Genomic DNA, 23494 nt, shown 5'->3' on the forward strand with positions numbered 1-23494 from the left:
AACACAGCAATTGAGAATGAAAAAGGTCAACCTGAGGCAAGATATGAAACAAGGACAAGATGGGACACTGCGGATCCAAGCTGCCTAGTGATTTGAGGTACAAGTGCTAGATGGGGGAGTAAGGAGGGATGCAGCAGCTAGAGCAGATAGGGGGAGGGTGGGAAACAAAGTCCTGAGGTGGGGCCAGCTCAATACCATGCAAAGTCCCCAGTTCAAGCAACCAGACACAGAAGGCAGAAAGCAATGGATTCATGTCTCCAGATACCAGCAGCCTATGTGCCTTTACTTCAGGCTCAGGAGGGACTCCATGGAAACTGCTTAGAACTCTTGGGTGACTCAAGCATCAGATGACCTGTCCTCTTTAAAAGAGGCCAGGGGTGGGTAAAGAGCTACATGTTGATTAATCAAAACTGAATTTTTAAAAACCAGACCCTTTTGAAAGTCTTAGCAATTTTCTAGGAGGGGTATTGATTTCCTTAGGTTGGATCAAGTATTGCTGGTCCTGCTGAATAATTGTGATACACACAAACCACAGTGACCAATATCAGCAGAAGCAAAAGAAATCTGTAGGAACATTGTCTTGAAATTAAGACCTTTGAACAGGAACACTTAATACTTCAGGGTATGTTAATTGTTTTTATACCATTTAAGGTAATAACCATTTTTCTTTATGGCTTTCAGCTCTTTTTTCTGAAATATGAGAATTTATTTTTTGTGTGTACATGACTTTAGGTGTGTGTTTCAAGAGACATTTTTGTTATATATTATCTAGCATTGTATATTTTGTATTACAGAATAGTCTCATCTTTCACATTGTAGGCACTGAAAATCTTAGTAATATAATTTCTTTTATGCTAAGTCATGCCTAACTAGATAGAACAAGACAACTACTCTTTTTTTTTTAACCTCTTTCTGTTTCTCATTGAGGCAGGCAGTGAATAGTCTCTCTTATGTACCAGGTACTGCCATAGCAATATTTAAGACACAGTCTCATCCTGAAAGTGATTCCAGTGTGGTAGGGAGAATTTAATAGACGTAAGTAAATGGGTAAATAAAAAATAAAATAAAAACATGCATTCTCCCTGCTCTTAGGCAATTCTACCGAAAGACAAAGCAGGTAGAGGAATTTTTAGAGGAATCAGCATGCGTGAACCCATGAAGCTGGAAAGCAGCATGAGAGAAATATAGGGAGTTCAGGTTTTGTGGGCAAGGGTGGAGTGACAGATGAGGTTAGAGAAGGCGGCTGTGGTCAGTCATAACAAGACTTTTTGGTTGATGTACAAGTCCAAGGTAATAAATACCAAAAGATCTTAATTGAAGTTAAGACCTTTCAACATGAACACTTAATACTTCAGAGTGGGTTAATTGTTTTTATACCATTGAAAGTAATAACCATTTTTCTTTTGGCTTTAAGGTCTTTATTGATTATAGAACAAAATCAAGTTTGTCATTTAGAAAAATCATTATTTAAAAAAAAAAGAAAAATCATTCTTTCTTGTTTGGTGGTTTTAATCCTTAGAGGGCCAGTGACCAGTTAAGGATGCTGCTAAAATAATCCAGGAAAGAAATGAGGGTCCAAGGAAAGATTGTATAGGAAGGGATACATAGGAAAAAGTAGCACTGAGATTATTTAATAGGCAGAATGGCAGGATTTAGTGATCCATAGGATGAGGGTGGTGGTGAAGATGACCTCAGAATTTCCTTTTTAAATTGTTGATCAATTAATTATACATGGGAAAATAAAAATCATTTATTGTGTACTAAATTTGATGTTTTGCAATATGTGTACATTATGGAATGGCTAAATCAAGGTAATTAACATGTTTCTTCATATATTTACCTTTTTTATGAAATCTGAAAATGTTGAACTAATAGAAGCAGATATTAGAAAGGTCTGCTGGGGCTGGGAGGGTTGGGGGAGGGCATTGAAGAGATGTTGGTCAAAGAATAAGAAATTTCTGTTAGACACAGGAAGAATAAGTTTGAGAGCTATATTGTACAACATAGTGTCTATTGACTAACATAGTTAATAACAATGTATTACATTTTTGAAAATTGCTAACTTCAGAGTTTCTGATGAGGTTGTCACAATTCCTGAGAGAGGAAATGGAGAAAGAAGGGCAGGTCTTAGGGAAAGATGATGAGTTGGTTTTGAACATGTTCCAAAGATTCAATATCTATTTATCTAGCTATATCTTTTTAACTTTTTACTGGAAAGCCTAGGTAGAGAAACTTAAAAACTATTGTCTTGTGAAAAATCAAGATAAAGCTGAGCTGAAATTTTATGTCTGTGAAAAAATGTATTTTGGGTTCTGACTTCCTCAGAACTTCAGGAATACATTTACTTCTCATGGAGTGCTTGTATGTGTCTTTCAGGGCAGGAGTGGCTGAGCTTATGAATATGTCATGTTGTACGTATTTGGTTTGTAGCATGGATAGAAGGCTGAAAATTGCTTCTGCATTTCAGGTAATTCAGAGGTCCGTGGGGCCAGCCAGCCTGAGCCTGCTCACCTTCAGAGTCTATGCAGCACCAAAAAAGGATGCGCCTCACAAAAATTCTATGAAAGTTGATGAGGTAACATGCTGTTCATGCAGTGATATATTTTGGACATCTGACTTAGTTACTGTAGAAGAGATTTTACAAATTGTATATCAGGAGGATAGTTAGAAGATAATTATTTTAATTTTTTATTTTTGCAGTGCTGTGGCCTTGTGCATTCTAGGTAAGCACTCTACCACTAAGCTATACCCCAGCACAGTTAGAAGATATTTAAAAGGATTATTTGTGTTTTTCATTTGGTGTTAAGTTTTTTGAGCTCTTTGTATATTCTGGATATTAATGCCCTGATTAGCAGTGGCAAAGATTTTCAAGGAACTAAACAGACACTTCTCAAAAGGAGAAATACAAAGGCTCAACAGATATATTAAAAAAAAAAGTTCAACGTCTCCAGCAATTAAATGCAGATTAAAACTACATGAGATTTCATTTCCAATCAGAAAGGCAATTATCAATAATACAAGTAACAATGTTAGCAAGGATGTGAGGAGGAGGGTACACTCATACATTGTTGGTGGCACTACAAATTAATATAACCTCTATGGAAAGCAGTATGGAGATTCCTAAAAAATCTAAAAATGAAACCACCATAGGACCTAGCTATCCCACTCCTTGGTATATATCCAGAGGATTTTAAATCAGCATACTAGGCTAGGGCTGTAGCTCAGTGGCAGAATACTTGCCTAGCAAGTGTGAGGCACTGGCTTCTCAACAGTATATAAAAATAAAGTAAAAGTATTCTGTCCATCTGCAAAAAATTTTAAAAATAAAATCAGTTTACTACAGTGATGCAGCCACATCAATGTTTATAGCAGCACAATTCACAATAGTTAAGCTGTGGAACCAACCTAGGTGCCCTTCAACAGATGAATGGATAAAGAAAATGTGATACACACAGACACACACACACACACACACACACACACACGTATAATGAGTATTATTCAGCCATAAAGAAGACTGACTTTATGGCATTTGTTGGTACATGAATGGAACAGGAGACTATCATGGTAAGTGAAATAAGCCAGTCCCCCCAAAATCAAAAGCCAAATATTTTCTCTGATATGTGGAAGCTAATCCTAAATAAGGGTGGGGAGGGATGTGAAAAAAAAAGAATAGAAGAAAGATCAGAGGAGTAAACAAAGGGCAATGAAAGGAAGGGAGGAGAGATGCGATAGAGAAAGTCAGTGGAATGAACTTTCCTATGTACATACATAAATATACCACAGTGAACCTCATCATCACATACATCCATAAGATACTAATTAAAAAAATAAGTAAATAGCATTAGAGCAGATTATGCTAAGTGAAGCTAGCCAAGCCCTAAAAAACAAATGTCAAATGTCTTCTTTGATATAAAGAGAGCCACTAAGAATAGAACAGGAAGGAAGAGCATGAGGAAAAGACTACCAGTAAACTAAGACGAATGGGGGGAGAGAAAGGAAGAGAGAAAGGAAAACATATGGAAATGGTAGGAGACCTTCAGTGATACACAAAATTATAAGAGGTTATGAGGGGCAAGGGGGTGGGGGGAAAAAAGGGGAGAGAATTGAACAACAGCAGAGGAGGTAGAGAGGGAAGATGGGAGGGGAGGGGAGGGGAGGGGGGATAGTAGGGGATAGGAAAGGTAGCAGAATACAACAGTCACTAATATGCCATTATGTAAAAATGTGAGTATGTAACAGAAGTGAGTCTGTATTATGTATTTGGGGAGTTCAAAACCCAATTGAGTCGAATGTATGAAAGATGATATGTCTTGAGTTCTGTAATGTTTTGAACAATCAATAAAAAAAATAAATTAAAAAAAAAAAAGTAAATAGCAGGAGGATCAATAAAGTAGAGAGAAGGCAACAGGGGGTGGAAGGAAGGGAGGGGAAGGGGAAATACTGGGGACTGGCCCGGCATGGTGGCACATGCCTGTAATCCCAGAGTTCCCAGAGTTCAAAGCCAGCACCATTCACAATAGTTAAGCTGTGGAACCAATTGAGTCGCTTAGCACCTCACCATTGTGAGACCTGTCTTTAAATAAAATACGAAATTGGGCTGGGAATGTGGCTCAGTGATCCAGTGCCCCTGAGTTTAATCCCCAGTACCAAAGAAAGAAAGAAAGAAATACTGGAGACTGAATTACAAGAAATTATATTCCATGCTTTTATAATTATGCCATAATATATATTTCTATTATCATATATAACTAAAAAGAAATATATTTCCTTACAGTTTGTTTTCTTTGTGGGAAATTAGTAAACTGCGGCTTTTTCAACAGATGAACTTTAATGGTGGTATTGAACTTTAACAGATGAACTAAGGGTAAAATTAAGAAATATTTTATAAATTTTTAATGGGGAATCTGCCATGTCCCAGTAGATTATAAATAGAACTTAACTTTTTTGTTTTTTGTTTTTTGGTACTAGGGATTGAATTTAGCCCAGAGCCACATCCCTAGTTCTTTTATTTTTCATTTTAAGGCAAGGTCTCACTAAGTTGCTTAGGGCCTTGCCAAATTGGTCAGTCTGACTTTGAATTTGCAATCCTCCTGCCTCAGCCTCTGGAGCCACTGGAGTACTGGCATGTACCACCATGCCCAACTGCAACTCACTTTTCTAAGCAGCCTTCCTGATTCTGGACTGCTTGATCAAGCCAAGAAAATATTCACATTTTTCTTAAAGAAATCAGAGATCTGATTCTCTCTGCTTCTTGGCTGGTAAAAATCCTAAGTAGATACTTAGTATGCATTAAATAATCAAACAAGAAATCTTCTTTACATTGTTTAGATTCTTTTTTTGTCTATACTTCCCACTGATCCCACTGATTATTTGGATATTCAGTTTCTGTTTCCTTTGAATAAATTGAGGTACAGTTTTACCTTTAGTCCCTTGTAGGGCTACTTGAAATGTGTTTATATAAAGCTAATTAGCTTATCTTTTGCCCTTTACTCTTTTCTCAGGCTTTGGGACAATAGCATTGTTGAGAGTGAAGAGGGCAGCCAGTAGTATCTAAGAAAATTCTTCTCTGGGTGGGGAATAAACCTGCTCTCCTTTGATTAGCACCAGACTGATCATTTGAACTATGTATTCAGTTATTCTTCAGTTACTCTCAAGCATTTTTAAACCCCCTCCTCAACCCATTCTTTTTTTATAATTTATTTTTTAGTTGTAGATAGACACTATATTTTTACTTCTTTATTTTAAAATATTTTTTAGTCATTGATAGACCTTTATTTTATTCGCTTATTTATATGTGGTGCTGGAAATCGAACGCAGTGCCTCACACGTATGTGGCAAGCACTCTACCGCTGAGCTATACCCCAACCCCTCAACCTACTCTTTAGAGCGATAGACTCCTTTTTCTAAAGTAAACCTGGGGTGAAATACCAGATACCAGTGTAAATGGATGAAAGAAAAGTGCTTTGTTTTCCATCAGTGGATGAGGAGGGATATGATACCATGTAGCTCTGCCCTTTTATCCTTATCCTTATTTTTTTTAGTTGTAGATGGACATAATACCTTTATTTTATTTATTTATTTTTATGTAGTGCTGAGGATCAAACTCAGTGCCTCACACATACTAAGCAAGTGTTCTACCACTGAGCTACAACCCAAGCCCCTTGTCCTTATCCTTATGATTAAGGAAATAACGTGCAAAGATCATCTGAAGTAAAGTTTTAGGTTGTGTGTAACCCTCAGAGTCATTGTAATTTATAAATTATTAGAAATATTGTACCTACAAATTTGATAATTTATTACATGATCTCATTACTGTGTATGCTTTTTTATTTTTGTTTGAATGTGTGCAGCTTTCACTCTACTCGGCTCCCGAGGGTCAATGTAAATATGTGGAGGAGCCAAGGACTCAACTTGAAGAAAGCATCTCACAGCTCCGACATCATTTTGAGCCGTATACAAGTTGGTGTCAGGTACAGCTGTTTAGAGTCAATAATGAAAAGTCTATATAGAGCCAGCATGGTAGTATATACCTGTAATCCTGGTGACTCAGGAGTGCGCCTGTAATCCCAGCTCCTTGGGAGGATTGCAGGTTTGAGGCCAGCCCCAGCAATTTACCAAGGCCTTAAGCAATTTAGCAATTCCCAGTCTCAAAATAAAAAATAAAAAGGGCTGGGACATAGTTCTGTGATAAAGTATCACTGGGTTCAGTCCCCTGGTACCAAAACAACAACAATAACAAAAAGGTAAGAAAATAAAGTCCATGTTGGATACATGATTTTAGAAAAAGGCATAATAAAAGGGTCAAAGTTAAGAGTTCTCTGCTTACAAATGTTCAACAGTGCCACAGGGAGAGCAGGTGCAACAGTGCCCTGGATTCCTTGTGGCACCAGTTGCTGTAGCTGCAGAGAAAATTTTTCTCTCCCTAGGTGGGGTTTGTACCTTGACTAGAGAGAAGAGGGCTGGTAATTGCCTTGTTGGTTGTGGTTATGAAAACATTGTGTTTACTAGAGAGCATATGGGACTGTAATGAAAGTAAACGGATATAATGTAAACATACTAAAACTGAGACATTTTTCTTTCCTAGAGATTCTATAAACTGAGCATCTCTAATCGCGGGGCATTTTGGATATTGGATTTTCAGAATAGAGATGTTCAACTGGTATAGTTTATGCAAGTATTCCAAAATAAAAGAAAACTTCTAAAATATAAAATACTTCTAGTCCTAAGCATTTTACATAAGGTATACGACACCTGTGTCACTTTAAACAAATGGTTTTAGTGCATTTAAAATGCTGTAACAGAAAGGTAGATGCCAAAATAGGGTAGAATTACATATTTGAATTGTTTGTCCCAATGAACTACAGGTACAGGTCGGCTTCTGTCTATAACTTATGTTTTAGGTCAGACATTTGTCATGATGGGAGTGAAAGTATTTCTGTGTTTTTTTAACACCTGAAACCAAAGTTTGCAACTTACAGAATTTGTAGGTATTGATACATGTTTGCCATATTTCATCTTGATTTTGAAAATTGAGGACCAATGAATAAAAACTAATATGTTGGTGTGTATGAAATGTCAGATTTACTTTGCTTGAGATTTACAAGTTCAATTTTTATCCAGGGCTTGTCTTAAAATTTGAAAGTTTCATGTGCCACTGCTGAGTTTTTGTTTACCAAGTGAGATAAAAAAGTACTGCCCATGACCTCTATCAATAATATAATTTGGGCCTTTATACTTAAGTGAGTTATGAAATACCTAAAGACTTTATACGTATTATGTTGTAAAGTGCTTAGACTTTGTTATCTTGTTCTAGGTTTTTAATCTGTCTGTAAATAGTTTAGATAAAGTCAGCAAGGGGCTGAGGTGTAGCTCAATGATAGAGAGCATGTTTTGTGTGTAAAAGGACCTGGATTCAATCCCTAGCACCATAAAATCAAACAAACAAACAAACAAAAAAAAAAGAGAAAAGATAAGGTCAATAAATTTGTGTAAATATTTTTGTGTCATGTAAGCTTGACTACTGTTATTTCTGGTATGTCTGATTTTGTTTTGTTTTTGGTGCTGAGGATTGAACCTAGGGCCTTGTGCATGCTAAGTACATGATTTACCACTGAACTACACCCCCAGCCCAATATATTTTTTTTAATGAAAGTATTTTATCTTTTTACCTTTTAACAACCTAACGTTGTTTTTGTCTTTTCCTTTTCCTTTTATGCATGATATTCAGTGCAGTAAAACACCTCTCTGGATGATAAAGTAGTTATCAGCATATCTGTTTGCACTACTTCTAAATGATTTTCTTCTAATTGTAATGGTTTTATTTTCCTGGGTGGAATGAAGTTTTCATGAATGGAAATATTTCTAATTCCTGGTTTCTTTTTCAGACCACCAATTTCTAGTCCTTCCTTGAAAATCTAATTTGTTTTAATAGTAAAATATTTTTTACCTTTATTTTATTTGTTTTTAAAATATTTTTTAATGTGGTGCTGGGGATCGAACCCAGTGCCTCACGCATGCTAGGCAAGCACTCTACCACTGAGCTACAACCCAGCCCCAATAGTAAAATATTAAGCTAGCAAAAGAAGTGGATTGTCACACTGTATTTCAACCTGTAGGTTTTCTTTCTCTTTAATGGGTTGAAAAGAAACCTATAATGGATTTTACTGAAGAAATATTCATTTCTTTGTGTCTTCCCCCAAATTCAGCATTTGTTACTTAAGGCCATTTAAAAATGAGAGTAACTTTTTTCTGGCTTGAACTGAATTATCTAAAACAAATCCTTTTCTAAATGGCAGTTCTGATTCTTCTAATACCCTAATATCTCCTTTTCCATCTTTGCTGTAGAGGTCTTGAAGGTGGGTATCTTCTAGCTAGTCCCTGATTTCCTTTAGGATCATCTGATGTTCATATACAAAGCTTTTCTTTTTTTCTTTTTTAACTTTTTTGAGATGGAATCTCAATATTGCCCAGGCTCCTCTCAAACTTCTGGACTTAAGGATCCTCCCACCTCAGCCTCTTGGGATATCACTCCAAACTGAGTCATTTGATCCTTTGTCTCATTAAAGCTGGTCATTTTCTGCTTCAAATGGGTACTTTCCAGATATAAGCTATAAAATAATGGCAAAATCAGGAAATAGACAATATGAAACACAAATTTAATTTCATAGGAAAAGGATTGCCTCTAAATTATCAAGGGGATTGATCTTTAGTCTATTTTTTTTTTCCATTTTAGGAGAAGAGTAAGAAGGCTGGGTTGTTAAAAGCACTGTAGTTGGAATCTTTGCCCCTGTGGCAATAGGAAATCATTCTGCTAAGCAGTTTGCAGTGAAGGGAAAATTACAAAAAAAAAAAAAAAAGAAAAAGAACCCAGAAAGTATCTCTTTATACAAAATCTGTTAATAGCTAGGAGTGTAGCTCAGTGGTAGAGCATGTTCTTAGCTCTCTCCCAGGGCCTTGGATTCAGTTTCCTGCATCAAAAATAAAAATGTTCAGTAAAGTATATATATTTTGTTACTTTATAATCAGCAAATTCTACTCATTCTGTTCCTTTTTACTTTTTTAGGAAACATACTCCAAAACTAAGCCCAAGATGCAAAGTTTGGTTCAATGGGGGCTAGGTAAGTCATTTTGTTATTAGGCATAATCAGTTACTTCAATAACATTGAACTGTTTAACTGGAGTTCTATGAATGGAATCTAGAGATATATGGATTTGTTTAAATCTTACGCAGAATTTTAGAACTGTGTGAATTTTTCTAGAAAGAAAATCTGTTCTTTTCATCCAGATTTCAGGGGGCTCATATCCCCTAAGTTTCTTCAACATTATTAAGATTATAGGGGTAGCAAGTGCAGATACACTGTGTTTTTAACAAAATGGATTTCCAGGTACAATGTAGTATAGCACACTAACTCATCAGTAGATTGCTAGAATCAAAGTAGTTAACTTACATTGCTATTATTACATGCTATAGAAGTTTAGAGGCAGGAAGGAACTGAGCTGCTGTGCCTGGGAAAGGTCTTATTGCATAATTAGTAGTGTTCCTACATTTTTTTCATTGTCCTTGATTGTTTCTCATATATAGGCCACTTATCACCTACCTGTACTCATAAACTGAGCTCACAGTCTACATTCTGACTAATGTCAGGAACTGGTAAAACAGAGACTGATAATATTTCATTTCCCTCATTGTGCATCTTGGTGAATCAAAATCTTGTTTTTAAAAGGATGTGTTTTCATGATGGAACAAAAAAACAAAGAACCATGGGACTGAAGAAGCCTTTTCATTCATTACAGTATTTGTTTTGTTTTTTCTTTTCCTGGACTCAGTTACTGCAAAATCTCTAAAGCAGGAACATTCCATTATGAGTTATTATCTGCCAAAGCTCTCAGACCATTTTCTAGAAGCTACAATGAAGGCATGTTACCAGAAGCTGGGCTCTGGCTTCAAGTGCAATCTTAAAACATCATTTTCCCTATTTCTTTGTAATTTACCTACTTCTGCTCAGCTCACAAAAAGCCATCTGGGTCTCCTCCTGTCAACTGTTCTTATGTGTATGTCTAGAATTAAACAACACTATGCTGGTAGGCAAAAATCAAGGGAAGTAGAAAATTGCCTCAGAAGACCAAGTTGAGAGGATAGAAAGTCAAGACTAGATTGAAGACAAAATAAGTAAAAATTTTAACCAGGTAGAAGTTAATGCAAATGTATAACACAAGCCCTGTAATAGTGTTTAAAATGATTATCACATCTCCCAAAGAATCATGAAAGGAAAATTTTAAGTATGTGGTGTTTTCTGGGGGAGAGATTTACTCAGTATTCTAGCTTATTGGTTCAGTTCAGCATATGTTTGTCAAGTCACATCATGCCAGTCATTGAAGATCAAAATTGATTAAGAAAGTGGTCACAACCAGTAAGATACATATAATAAATTGTTCAATACTAATGCAAATACAGAAATAATTACAGACCACTATTGAAGGTACAGAGGAAGGCGACTAGTTGAATAGTGATTGGGGAGTTGGGAGCAGTGAGGGGAAGGATTTTTAAGATGAATCCTCAAGGACCAGTGTTAGCCACACCAACACGTGGGTGTTGCAGACACAGTGTGATCAAAACTTGGAGGTGGGACTATAAGGAGATAGAGAGTGCTGAAGATGAGGCTGTGAGAGATACAGGAGGGCTTTGTAAGTCATGACCTAGCTGGAATTCATTTGTTAATTCATCCAGTATTTCTCAACTCCTGTCAGTGTTCTTAATAAATGTCTGTGGAATGACTATCTGCTGTTAACACTGAGGGAAGATAACATGTAACAAGTATCACAAATCCACCATTTAGGAGCTTATATTCTCCAACTCTATAGCACACTGCACTTAACTATTCAGATGGGAGACAGGAAACACACATCTGAATAGTTAAGTGCAATGTGCTATAGAGTTAGGTACCAAGTGATGGTATAGAGAATAAATATGTGATTCCCAATGAAGACAAAAGGTCTGGGCTCATGAACTTAGAAAACACTTTTCTGAGGCAATAGGGCCCAAGCTAGGTCTTATCTGGGTGAGATTGGCTCATTGAAGGGGAGAGGAGAGGATGCATTATGTGAATGGAGTCACAAGGCATGGTGAATAGGCTTATGTGTTATGTTTATTTTTTTTTATTCTGTCACCACCAACAGCTGGCTATTTCCCACAAGTTCCATTTATTATCCAAATTTATTGTTCTTTAGTTCAAATAATGAGTTCAGATGGCAAAGGATACTTATTTTTCCTAGGCTTATATATTTGGTTCTTGAAAGAATATAAAAAGTTTATTAGCAGCATACAAACAATATGTGGTTTGAAAATCATTTGATACTGTATGTACTACTTGTATGTAAGACTTTGGTTTTTAATGAGTAATTTATGATTTTTTTCCAATCTGATTTTATTATAGATAGCTATGAATATCTCCAAAATGCACCTCCTGGATTTTTTCCAAGACTTGGTGTTATTGGTTTTGCTGGCCTTGTTGGACTCCTTTTCACTAGAGGTGGGTGCAATTTTGTGGGTTTTTTTTTTTTTTGAACAATCAGTTCTTGTGGGAAAGATAGGGTATGTTTGGTTCTTTACTTTCAATGAACAGTTTTCAGAATAATGAGTTGGTTCCTGAACATTGACTTCTTAATATGTAATTAATATAGTCGTTTACTCCATTCTGTTTAAGCATATATAGAAATTTTGTACTCTTTGTAGAAAAGAAATTAGTTTTTTCTTATAAGTACATTTACTGTTCAATACTTTACTGCTCTTAGGTACAGAGTGAATTATTATTATTATTATTATTATTATTATTATTATTATTATTTTGGCATTGAGGATTGAACTCAGGGGTACTCGACCACTGAGCTACATCCCCAGCCCTATTTTATATTTTATTTAGAGACAGGGTCTCACTGAGCTGTTCAGTGCCTCGCTTTTTGCTGAGGCTGGCTTTGATGTCGGGATCCTTCTGCCCCAGTCCCTGGAGTTTCTAGGATTATAGGCATGCGCCACTATGCCTGGCTAGAGTGAATTTTTGTTCAGTCTTTCATACCTGAGAAATACACAGTTTCTAAATGTTTCACTGTTATGGTCAGGCTATTAATCACAGTAACTAACTTAACTTATTAACTTTTTGATGTGTCATGGCTTCAGTCAGTAGTGATGTAAAAATTTTTAAAATGCTTAAAATTAAAGCTGGGTTTAGTGGCCTGTAATCTCAGCTACTCCGGAGGCTGAGGCAGGAGGATCAGAAGTTGAAGGCCAGCACTGGCAACTTAGCAGGACCCCATGTCAAAAAAAAAAAAAAAAAAAAGCTAACAAATGTCAACTTAAATATATTATGTAGGTACTGAAGGTATTGCTCAGTGATATAGCACTTGCCTAGCATATATGAGGCCCTGGGTGAATCCCCAGCACCACCAACCCCAAAATAACACTACACTCACTGTTAGATTACAGAACATTTATAAAAAATAAAGGATGATAAAAGACTTTACTATGATGAGTTTAAGTTTTTGTGAACTTCTTGAAGTTTTGCTGACTCTAAAATGAATGCTTATGATATAAAATTCAGTTAAAGAATTCTTTTTCTTTTTAAATATTTTTTTAGTTGTCAATGGACCTTTATTTATTTATATGTGGTACTGAGAATCGAACCCAGTGCCTCACACATACTAGGCAAGCACTCTACCACTGAACCACAACCCCAGCTCCAGTTACAGGAATTCTTTTTTAAAAAAATAAATATTTATTTATTAGTTTTAGGTGTACGCAATATCTTTATTTTACATTTATGTGATACTGAGGATCGAACCCAGTGCCTTGCACGTGCAAGGCAAGCGCTCTACAACTGAGCTTCAAACCTAAATTCTTAAAGAGAAATTCCTATAAAGAACCCTGTAATCTGACCCCCCTAAAACAGAACCATAGTTTGATACCTATTTCACCAGTTTTAGAACTCTTTCTTCTTGATGCATTAAGTGTTATTTTGGAATCTGGAGCGCAAATGCAGCCCTAGTGCTACTCCCAATTCACCTGCTGAATGAACTGTGTCTTGGTCTCCTTGCCTATCTCTCATCTTGTACTAAGCAATGAGAATTAAATTTCCATTTCTTTTTTTTTAGTAATCAATTTGCAAAGCAACACTATTTTTCATACATCTTTCCCCTTATTTCCTGCAAAGCTGTTCAGAAAAGGATTCCATTGTCATTTAAATAGTGCTTGGGATTTATAAACATCCCAAGGCCTGGGGTATTGGAATTGTGGCTATGACTGGAATGTTGGAATCCAGTGAGATAAGCTTCTACCTCCCTCTCTGTTGTTTGAGCATGTGGGGGAGTCTTTCAAGCCCAAAGAAAGCTTTCAGTGCTATGGGTAACTTCCTCTCCTATTAGGTGTTTGTCGGATATCCTCTAGGGTGACCATCCTGAGGAGGGTTGGAGACTGCACTCTCCTGGGCAGAGTGTACCTGCTACCACGGGTCCTATCCCTTTGTGTTTGTTTGCTTATTTGTTCCTAGCTTTCTTTATCCCTTCCTGGGAGGGCCTGGTAGCATTAAAATAATTTGAAACTTTAATTCTTTTTTTAAAAAAATGTCCACATAGGCACATGCATGTGTGCGTGCACACATTCATGCACTCACAGGTGATAGTAAATTTTTTTCATGGCCATTTAGAAGGGCCTGAGGTGAAAATCAGCATCAGAGGGGTTCACTGAGCAAGATAAATGGGATGGTAGACTCATTTATGGGAGACAAGTGTGGTTTTCAGGCCCCTCCAGGGAGATAATCCTCTATGCAGCAGCAGGATGGGCTCAGAAGTCCCTCCTGGTAGGGTTTCTTGAGCACACCTGCTAAGTAGTGTGCCTAAGTTAATGAGGAGGCCTGTGACTATAATGGTGACACAGTGTTCCCAGAGTGGGAGCTGTGCTTTCTGGTGGCTCTTCCCCTCACTGACAGCCAGTGAGTGATTGTCCTCTCACAACGCTGATACTCACTGCCTACACCACTGGCTTTTTGGGAGGGGTGAGCATGAAGGTGGGCATGCGGGCATGCAGTCATACCTCCTTCCTAAGGTGTGTGTGTGTGTGGACCTTCCAGCTCATTGTGTAGACCAGCAGGGCCCAAAAACCCAAGAGCTGCTGCTTATCAGCTTTCCCTAGAGAAGTGAAAAATGAATGTTGTTAGTTTTGCTGGTCTCTTCAGCTGGTCCTCACCTGCTTGGGCATAAAGCTCCAAGTGGACAGGGAAGACCTGAGGAATAACAGATTTTTCTGTTCCAGGATAATTATATCCTTTTAACCCAGGCAATAGGACTTGGAGAGAAACATTATTTTTTAATATATATTTTTTAGTTGTAGATGAACACAATACTTTTATTTTGTTTATTTATTTATTTATATGTGGTGTTGAGGATCGAACCCAGTGCCTCACACATGTGAGGCAAGCGCTCTACCACTGAACCACAACCCCAGCCCCGAAACATTAATTTATTAATAGTCTAGTTGATAATACTGATATTCTCAATAGCCCCAGTTTTATCTTTGAATATTTATCTGTTTAAAGTTTAAAACCAGGGGCTTGGAGTGTAGCTCAGTGGTAGAGTGCTTGCCTAGCATGCCTGAGGCCCTGGGTTGAAAACCTAGCCCCACAAAACTTTTTTTTAAGAAAAATAAAGTATAAAATTAATAAGCAGCACTTGCATTGGTAGAGTTGTACATTATTAATACACATTGCCCTAACGTGTATCCATCAAAAACACCATGCCTCTCAGTGGAGACTACTTCTTTTTTTTTTTTAATTTTTTCGTACATATACACACACATACACACACACACACACACAGTTGTAGATGGACAAAATACATTTATTTTGTTTGATCATTTTTATGTGGTGCTGAGGATTGAATATAGTGCTTCACACATGCTAGTCAAGCGCTCTGCTACTGACCTACAACCACAGCCCTCAGTGACTGTTTCTAATGTTAAGTCCACCTGCATTCTCCTTTTTCACCCTCTGCCACTTTTTGTTTTTACCTCATTCTCAGGTTTCTCCAAATTCAGCATCCTGTTGTTTATCAGTTCCTCTTTTCTCCATAGCTCTTCATCCTCTGCAGCCTGACCTCAGACTTCAACACAGCTGTTGTTTTAGGACTTCCTGTATGCTCTCTTGGGCTTGAGCCCTCTGTTCTTATCTTCTGGTTTATCTTCTCCTTGGTTTATTTTGCCATGTTGTTCAACTATATGCTTAAATTTCTTTTAAAAAAGAGTCTCTTTAAAAATATATGGGAGACAAACTTTCCAAGACCTTGCATGTCTGCCCTTATACCAAGTGATAGTTTAGATAGTGATATCGTTTGTTTTCCACTAAAACTTTGAAAACTGGGTCTTGTAGCATCTGGCATATAGATGGGAGAGTCAGTAGCCAGATCTGTTCCTTCTGAAGTCATTCTTTGTTTTCCCTCCTCGAACTTTTAAGGATCTTTTAAAATCTTTTGTTTTCTGAATTTCTATGGTTTCTGTGACTATATAGATGTTTTCTTCCCTTGATTGGACATTGGGTAGCTCCCAGCCTTCAGCTAAAGGATGATATCTGTATGGCACATCTTTGAAAATTTGCTGCACTTCTATTAATTAGCAGTTGAGTTGTTTAAAAATGACCCTATATATCTTAATATTTTCTTGATTGTTTTGTTTCATTCCTTTTAGATTTTTTTTACTCTGTTCCTTTCCTTGAACTCTTTCTTATTCCCTGAATGTTCCTTTTTTTTCATAGGATTCTTTTTTCTTTTAATGTAGTTGCTTCTTGAATTTATTTGATGATACTTAATAACAGGTCTAGTTTTGTTTTGAAGTTCTATTTCCCTTGGGGTTTTTTTTCCTTGCTTGTCTTAGGTTCTAGGCTTTCCTCCAACAATTGGCGATCCTTGGTTGTCAGGTCAGGTTTCAGAATGGGGCAATTGAAATGCTAGTAAGCATGCTTTTGTGTTAGATGGGGCTTGCTGACAGACACTTCTGCCTCAGGGTGAGCTGGACTGGACTCAGGATCAGTTTTAGAAGGGCTTTACTCTCAAGCACTAACTGTGTGCACACACACACACACAACTATCTTGGTTGTTAGTAGAAAAACCCTGGCATTTCTTTAGTAATACCCTGCCCCGCTTTAAAAATTTGGCCTGGCTTGAATTCCTGGCCATGGGCAGTTTTGCACTGGGATCGCATAGGGAAAGGAAGGGGTCAATTTGTCCATGTATAAGACTTGCACTTGCCCCTGTCTTGATTCTTGGGTGTCACTTCCACTCTCCATAGTACATGCCATCTCTGCCTGGGACAGGTCTGCTCCCTCTTTAGCTATAACCCTTCTTCAAGACTTTAAGGCTACTTCTCTTCACTCTTCAGTTTCTGAAAATTGGTTAACACTTTTTTCTTTTGCAGTGCTGGGGATGGAACCTGGGCCTTTGCCTGTGATAGGCAAGTGCTGTACCATTGATCTACACCCCCAGTTGATTCTTCTTTTCTGCCAGTGGCCTCTCCACACATTTTTTCATGATGGATTTTTAAATTTGTGTTTTATTCTTTTACTGTTATTTTAATGAAGTCTCAGGAAGAAGAGGAAGGGAACAATTGTGTTTATTATTTAAATAGGAAGCCAGTTTGCTGTTAGAAAAACATAAACCTTAGAAACCAGAATTCTGATTTGTTTGTTTGATTTCAAAATAATGTTTTTCTGCTTCCTTAGAAATGGTGGTTCTCTTGAAAACATTTGCTGAGTGGTAGAAGCCAATGACAAAGGAACATATGATTCCATTTATATGAAATATTCAGAGTAGGCAAATCCATAGATATAGAAAGTAGATTATTGGTGGCCTAGGGCTGGTGAGGGGGGGAGGGGAATTGGGAAGTGGCTGCCAATGGATATTGGTGGGTTTCTCTTTCTCTTTCTTTCTCTCTCCCCCCACCCCTCATCCTTACCTTCTACCTTCCCTTTTTCTCCCTCTCTCCTCTTCCTTTTCTCCTTCTTTCTTTGCCTTCCATTTCTCCCTCCCTCCTTTCCTTTCTCCTTCCTTCCCTTCTTTCTGGAACCCAGGGTCTCCCACATGCCTAGCACATGCTGTACCACTGAGCTACACCCCCAGCCCAAAGGTATGAGTTTCTTTTGAGGATAATAAAATTGTTTTTGATGATGATTATGCAACTCTGTGAACATACTAAAAGCCATTAAGTTTTGAACTTTAAATGGGTCAATTTTGTGAATTCTAATAAAGCTGTGGGAAAGGGCATGTAAGTACTGTTACTAAATGCATTCTCTGTCAAAGCAATCTTGTTCAGTATTAAATGTATAAGGTAAATTGTAATGGTGAGACAGATAATGAATCATCTGATGGTGTGTACAACCTTTTGTTTATTAGGTTCAAAAATAAAGAAGCTTGTGTATCCACCTGCTTTCATGGGATTAGCTGCCTCTATCTATTACCCACAACAAGCCATTGCATTTGCTCAGGTGAGATAGACCCAGTAAGTTAGGATTCCTTCATTCTTGTGTGTGATATATGGATTTGCTGCTTAATTTTTTTTTTATTTTGTGGTTACAAAAACACCAGATTAAAATTTGGCTGCACGTATAGATGAACTACAACAAATTGAAATGTTTTTCTCCATTGCGTGCCTCAGCACTGGCTCTCCATCTATGATGCCAGTATTCAAATAATGCATGCTAATTTAAACATTAAGCCAAGAAAATGTAAGGCAATATTTCTGTATACTTACACAGAAGTCTAAAGACCCATTCTAAATTGATAATTATGGGTCACTTGGTTCAGATGTGTCTGGTCATAACCTCTCTTCAATAGACTTGCAGGCACAGGCTGTACTTTGGCCTCCATATCTCCCTAGTGCCAGCCTCAATTTTCTCACTGGGGACTTGAGGCCATGTGGTCCCTTTTGCTGTTGCTCCTTTCTTGTCCTTCACACCTCAGCTTGACTGTATCCTAGAAGGAGGTAGATCACAGTGGTAGACAACATGGGTAAACTAAACCACTCTCCAAGGGTGGTTCCTGGACCAGCAGCATTAGCATCCCCTGGGAATTTGATAGAGATGGAGATTCTCAGGCCCCAACACAGATGAACTGAATCAGACACTCTGAGGATAAAGGCCAGGCTTAGGAGGTATTGTTCAGAGAATGGAATTCTAAACATAGGAGTCCCTAGGAAAACTGGTAAGAGTAAAGCAGGCTGTAGGTTTTTAGGTCCTGAACAGATTATGGAGATAGGGACCCAGTTGCCAGAACTGCCATATCACAAGGAGACTAAGTCCCAGAAGAGGACAATAGTGCAGTCACCAGTATTAGGCTCTGAGCTAGATAGGTTGATAATGAACTCCCTGGATTCTGCATGACAAATTCCTGGATGGGACTGTAGTTGTAGGTGGGATTCCAGTGGCCCCCAACTGTGAAAAATTGATGGCTTTGGAAGGGCCAGTAAGCATAGGTTTGATATTGTTTATAAGGTCCTGGAGGCAGTAGATAATGTTCTTGCCCCTGCTCCAGTCCCAGCTCAGGAACAGGGAGTGACTTCTGATTGCCTTAGATTTAAAAGAATGATTAAACATCATCTCAGTCTATTATGATTTAAATAGTAAATGGCTGGGTTGAGGAAAGAGGCTGGGCTGCTGATTGAGAAGTAGATATAGCTGCCCCCAGAGTGGAGGTCTTTTTTTTGTCTTGATGTGTCACAGCATGTTGCAAAACATCTTTTATGTTTACAACCAAGATAGTAGGATGTAAATCTGAGTTGATTCTTATTATTTTTAAAGTCAGTGGGAAGTAGTTTTGTCTTTTTTTTTTGTACCTAAAATGAACCTGAACAAAACAATTAATTTGGGTTGGGAATATACCTCAATTGGTAGAGTGCTTGCCTCACATGCCCAAGGCTCTGAGCTCAATTATCAGCACCACAAATAAATAAGTAAAAATAAGTCACAATATTCTTTAAAAATTTTTTAATATTAACTTTATTTTCACTAGATATAAAACTTTATGGGGCTGGGGTTGTGGCTCAGTGGTAGAGCGCTTGCCTAGCATGTGTGAGGCACTGGGTTTGATCCTCAGCACCACTTAAAAATAAATAAAATAAAAGTCCATCAACACCTAATAAAATTTTTTTTAAAAAATTATGGATCTGTTGGAATGATGAAAATATTCTGGAAATGGAAATTGGTTGTGGTTGCACAACATTGCACATAAACTTACTGTCACTGAATTGTACACATAAAAATGGTTACAGTGATCAACTTTGTGTTGCAAATATGTTTGGTGACTTGTTTGGTTATAATGTACTAGGCAGGGTGTTAGATGGGATACATAGACACCTTTTTGCATGCGATTTTCAGAAATTTTCAATATTAACAGTGGTCTCTTATTTTTTTCTCTGAAGTTTCAAAAGTTTAGGATATATTCATTTTGTGGGCTGGGATGTGACTCAGTGGTAGTGTACTTACCTCACATGCATGAGGCCCTGAGTTCCATTCCTAGTATCACAAAAATATATATACCTGCAATTTATAGCAAATTATTTTAAAAGATAACTTATACAACCAGACTATTTTTCTTTTTTTTATTTTTATTTTTAGTTGTAGATGGACACAATAACTTTGTTTTATTTATTTATTTTTATGTAGTGCTGAGGATCAAACCCAGGGCCTCAACACATGCCAGGCAAGGCCTCTAACACTGAGCCACAACCCCAGCCCCAGACTACTTTTCTTCCTATGCTATCATTCTTACCTTTTTGTTTTAATTTTTTCCTCTTATTTCTTTGTTTTTATTTTTTCATTCTTACTCTTTACTTGCTTATGTTACTCAGTTTTAATGTGTATGTTCTAAGACTTTCTGTAGTGGTCATGTGCTTAAATGCAGTTCTTCCTGAAAACAGGGAATTCTCTTCCTCGCCAGTTATGTATGGAATAGCAACAGATCTTTTCCATTTCATTTCAAGGTCACTGGAGAGAAGTTATATGACTGGGGTTTACGAGGATACATAGTCATAGAAGATTTGTGGAAGGAGAACTTTCAGAAGGTGAGAAACATCATTTTTATTATCTTTCTTTTGGTTTAAATATGTGGTTTCTCTATGGTTTTGTAAAATACTTGATAACCCTTTTGTTTTACTTGCTTTTTCTGTTTGTTTTTAGTTGTATCTTCAGCTCGGACTTTTTAGTGGAGAAGCAATACAATTTCTGAGCACTTAGTTATTATCAGCAGGACCAAATCAATGGTGACCATAAAATGCATTCCACTGCAGCCTTAGACCCTAATTTCCACTCTAATCTATTTATTGTTGCTCAAAGTGTAGCACCTTATCCTAAAGTCTTATCAAAATTGGATTCAGAGCTTCATTGTGATACATACCTTTAATTTCAGGAGGCTGAGGCAGAAGGATCTTGAGTTTGAGGCCTGCTTGGGTAATTTAATGAGACCCTGTCTTAAAATAAAATCTTAAAAAGCTAGGGATTTAGCCAAGTAATAGAATCTTGCCTAGCATGTGTGAGGCCCTAGTTTCAATCCATAGTACTGAAGAAAAAAAAAAAAAGAAAAAATAATTTGAAAAAAAAAGTCAATTCAAAGGGAATATACTGTGCTCCCCAAAAAGACATAATTGAAATCCCCGCCTTTTTTTTTTAACTTATCATAAACTCTGTTCTTTCCTTTGTCCGTACTGTGTCTTTCATCACCCAGCTAAGGGTGTGAGCCTTGGTGTGTTAGGGACTAGCCACCAGCTACAGGCCACATTCTTTGTGCCATCTGGTAGATGAACAGCAGAAGGAAGGGTTGTATAATCATAAGGATATGTTACCTCTCATCTCTCCTAGCAGTTACATAGCTAGAATGTTGCCTGTGTTTGCTAGTATGTTCTCCGTTTTTCCTGTTAAAGAAGAATGAGTGCATAACAAGGTATCATGTTTCCTCTAAGCATTCAGAGGCACAGCTAGCCAGCTAAGGGAGAATTAGGGTTCTTTCTTTTCTTTTTTCTTTCTTTTTTTTTTTTTTTTTTTTTTGCAGTACTGGGGATGGAACCCAGGGCTTCATGTTGGCTAGGGAAGTGCTCTACCACTAAGCTACCTCACCATCTCTTTTTAAATATTTGTTTTGATAACAGAGTCTTGCTGAATTGCCCATGGCAGCCTCAAATTTACAGTTTTCCTGCCTCAGCCTCCCAAGTAACTGGGATTATAGGCCTGCACCACCATACCTAGCAGAATTAGGGTTCTTTTTTAAAAATAGTTTTTGGTTGTAGATGGACACAATACTTTTATTTTTATGTGATGCTCAGCATCGAACCCAGTGCTTGACATATGCTAGGCAAGTGCTCTACTATTTAGCCACCTCCCCAGCCCAGAATTAGGGTTCTTTTATTAACATATCTTCTGCATCTTAGATTAAAGAAAATTCATTTAGATTCCAATGATTTGAAATGAAAATACTCTTAAAAATATATGGGACTAGGAGTGTAGTTCAGTAGTAGAGTACTTGCCTACCACGAGGCCCTGAGTTTGATCCCCAGCACTGAAGAAAGAAAACAAAAAAAGTATATATATATATATATATATATAAGTGGCATGGGGATGTAGATCAGTGATAAAAGCACATGTTTAACATGTGCAAAGATTGAATCCCTAGCCAGCTGTCTCAAAATTCAGAATTTTGAGCTAGAACGTGCAAAGTAACATTACAGAGCAAATTATAGAGTAAGCTCAGTGGCATACACCTATAATCCTAGCTACTTGAGAGGCTAAGGCAGAGGATCACAAGTTCAAGGCCAGCCTGGGCAATTTATTGAGACCCGGTCTCAAAATAAAATAATAATAATAAAAAAAAGGACTGGAGATATAACTCAGAGGCAGAACACTCCTGGGTTCACATACACATATACAAATAAAAGTAAATTACAGCATTCATTGTATACATAAATCATCTTCCAGTGAACTTTTTTTTTTTTTTGGTAGCAGGGATTGAACCCAGAGGCACTTAACCACAGAGCCAATATCCTCAGCCCTTTTTATTTTGAGACAGGGTTTCACTAAGTTGCCTAGGGCCTTGCTAAATTGCTGAAGCTGACCTCAAACTTGCCATCCTCCTGCTTCAGCCTCCGGAGTCATTGGGATTACAGGTGTACATCACCATACCCAGCCCAGTGAAGTCTTAAGATTAATTAAGATTAATTTTTACACTGGTAGTTTATAAAAGAATGAGTCTCTCCCATCCCCCCCCTTTTTTTGAACTGTGGGTTGAACCCAGGTGTACTTAACCACTCAGCTACATCCCTATTCCCTTTTATTTTTATTTTAATTTATGTTTGTTTTGGTATCAGATTGAACCCAGGGACGCTCAGCTACTGAGCTACATCTCCAGACCTTTTATTTTGAAACTGGATCTTGCTATTGCTTGGGGCCTCATTGAGTTACTGAGGCTGGCTTTGAACTTGTGATCCTTCTGCCTCAGCCTCCTGAGTCACTGGACACACACTCAGCCAAATGAAATCCCAAGATTAATTTTTACATTGGTGGTTTCTAAAGGAATGAGGCCTTCTTGAGCCTTTTTAAAGCTAGCTCTCGAGTAGGAAGTTCTATATTAGTATCAAGTGTACTCTGGCAATCCCTTTTAAAAAATAAACACAGTTTTATTTTCATTTCTCTGACATTTTCTTTGGATACTTTCTTTCCTATTTAAAAAAATTCATTAACAAGTCCACACCAGATATTTTTATGGGAAAGGGAATAAAATATCAGGAAAACTATCCACAGCCCTAGAAAGAAATGTGGAAAGTGAGACTAAATCAGTCTCAATTCCTAGTGCTGGCTGTGGTGTGACTGCAGACTATGACACACCAAAGCCAGAGGGGATCCCCCAGGAGCCTCTAAGCCTCACTCACTGTAGTGCTTGCAGCTGTGCACGCACATCAAGGCTAAAGTGAGGGCAT

At 37.5% G+C, this 23494-nt stretch overlaps 1 protein-coding gene across 8 annotated transcripts in view; it reads left to right on the forward strand.

Annotated features, from left to right (window-relative positions):
• The window catches only part of Apoo (apolipoprotein O), an 88562-nt gene that overhangs the window by 15900 nt on the left and 49168 nt on the right, over window positions 1–23494 (forward strand). For 7 of the 8 annotated variants that reach the window (XR_013431897.1, XM_040270484.2, XM_021732883.3 and 4 more), the window contains 6 exons: window positions 2468–2575; window positions 6354–6473; window positions 9566–9620; window positions 11937–12032; window positions 17929–18020; window positions 20513–20593. Coding sequence is in view for 7 of the 8 variants with exons in the window: in XM_040270484.2 (XP_040126418.2) it covers window positions 2468–2575; window positions 6354–6473; window positions 9566–9620; window positions 11937–12032; window positions 17929–18020; window positions 20513–20593 (552 nt within the window). In the remaining variant the exon portion in view is untranslated. The remainder of the gene's footprint in view (window positions 1–2467; window positions 2576–6353; window positions 6474–9565; window positions 9621–11936; window positions 12033–17928; window positions 18021–20512; window positions 20594–23494) is intronic. The other variant, XM_078035033.1, reaches the window with a different exon arrangement.

This window comes from Ictidomys tridecemlineatus, chromosome X, assembly GCF_052094955.1.
Source record: "Ictidomys tridecemlineatus isolate mIctTri1 chromosome X, mIctTri1.hap1, whole genome shotgun sequence".
Taxonomy (NCBI): domain Eukaryota; kingdom Metazoa; phylum Chordata; class Mammalia; order Rodentia; family Sciuridae; genus Ictidomys; species Ictidomys tridecemlineatus.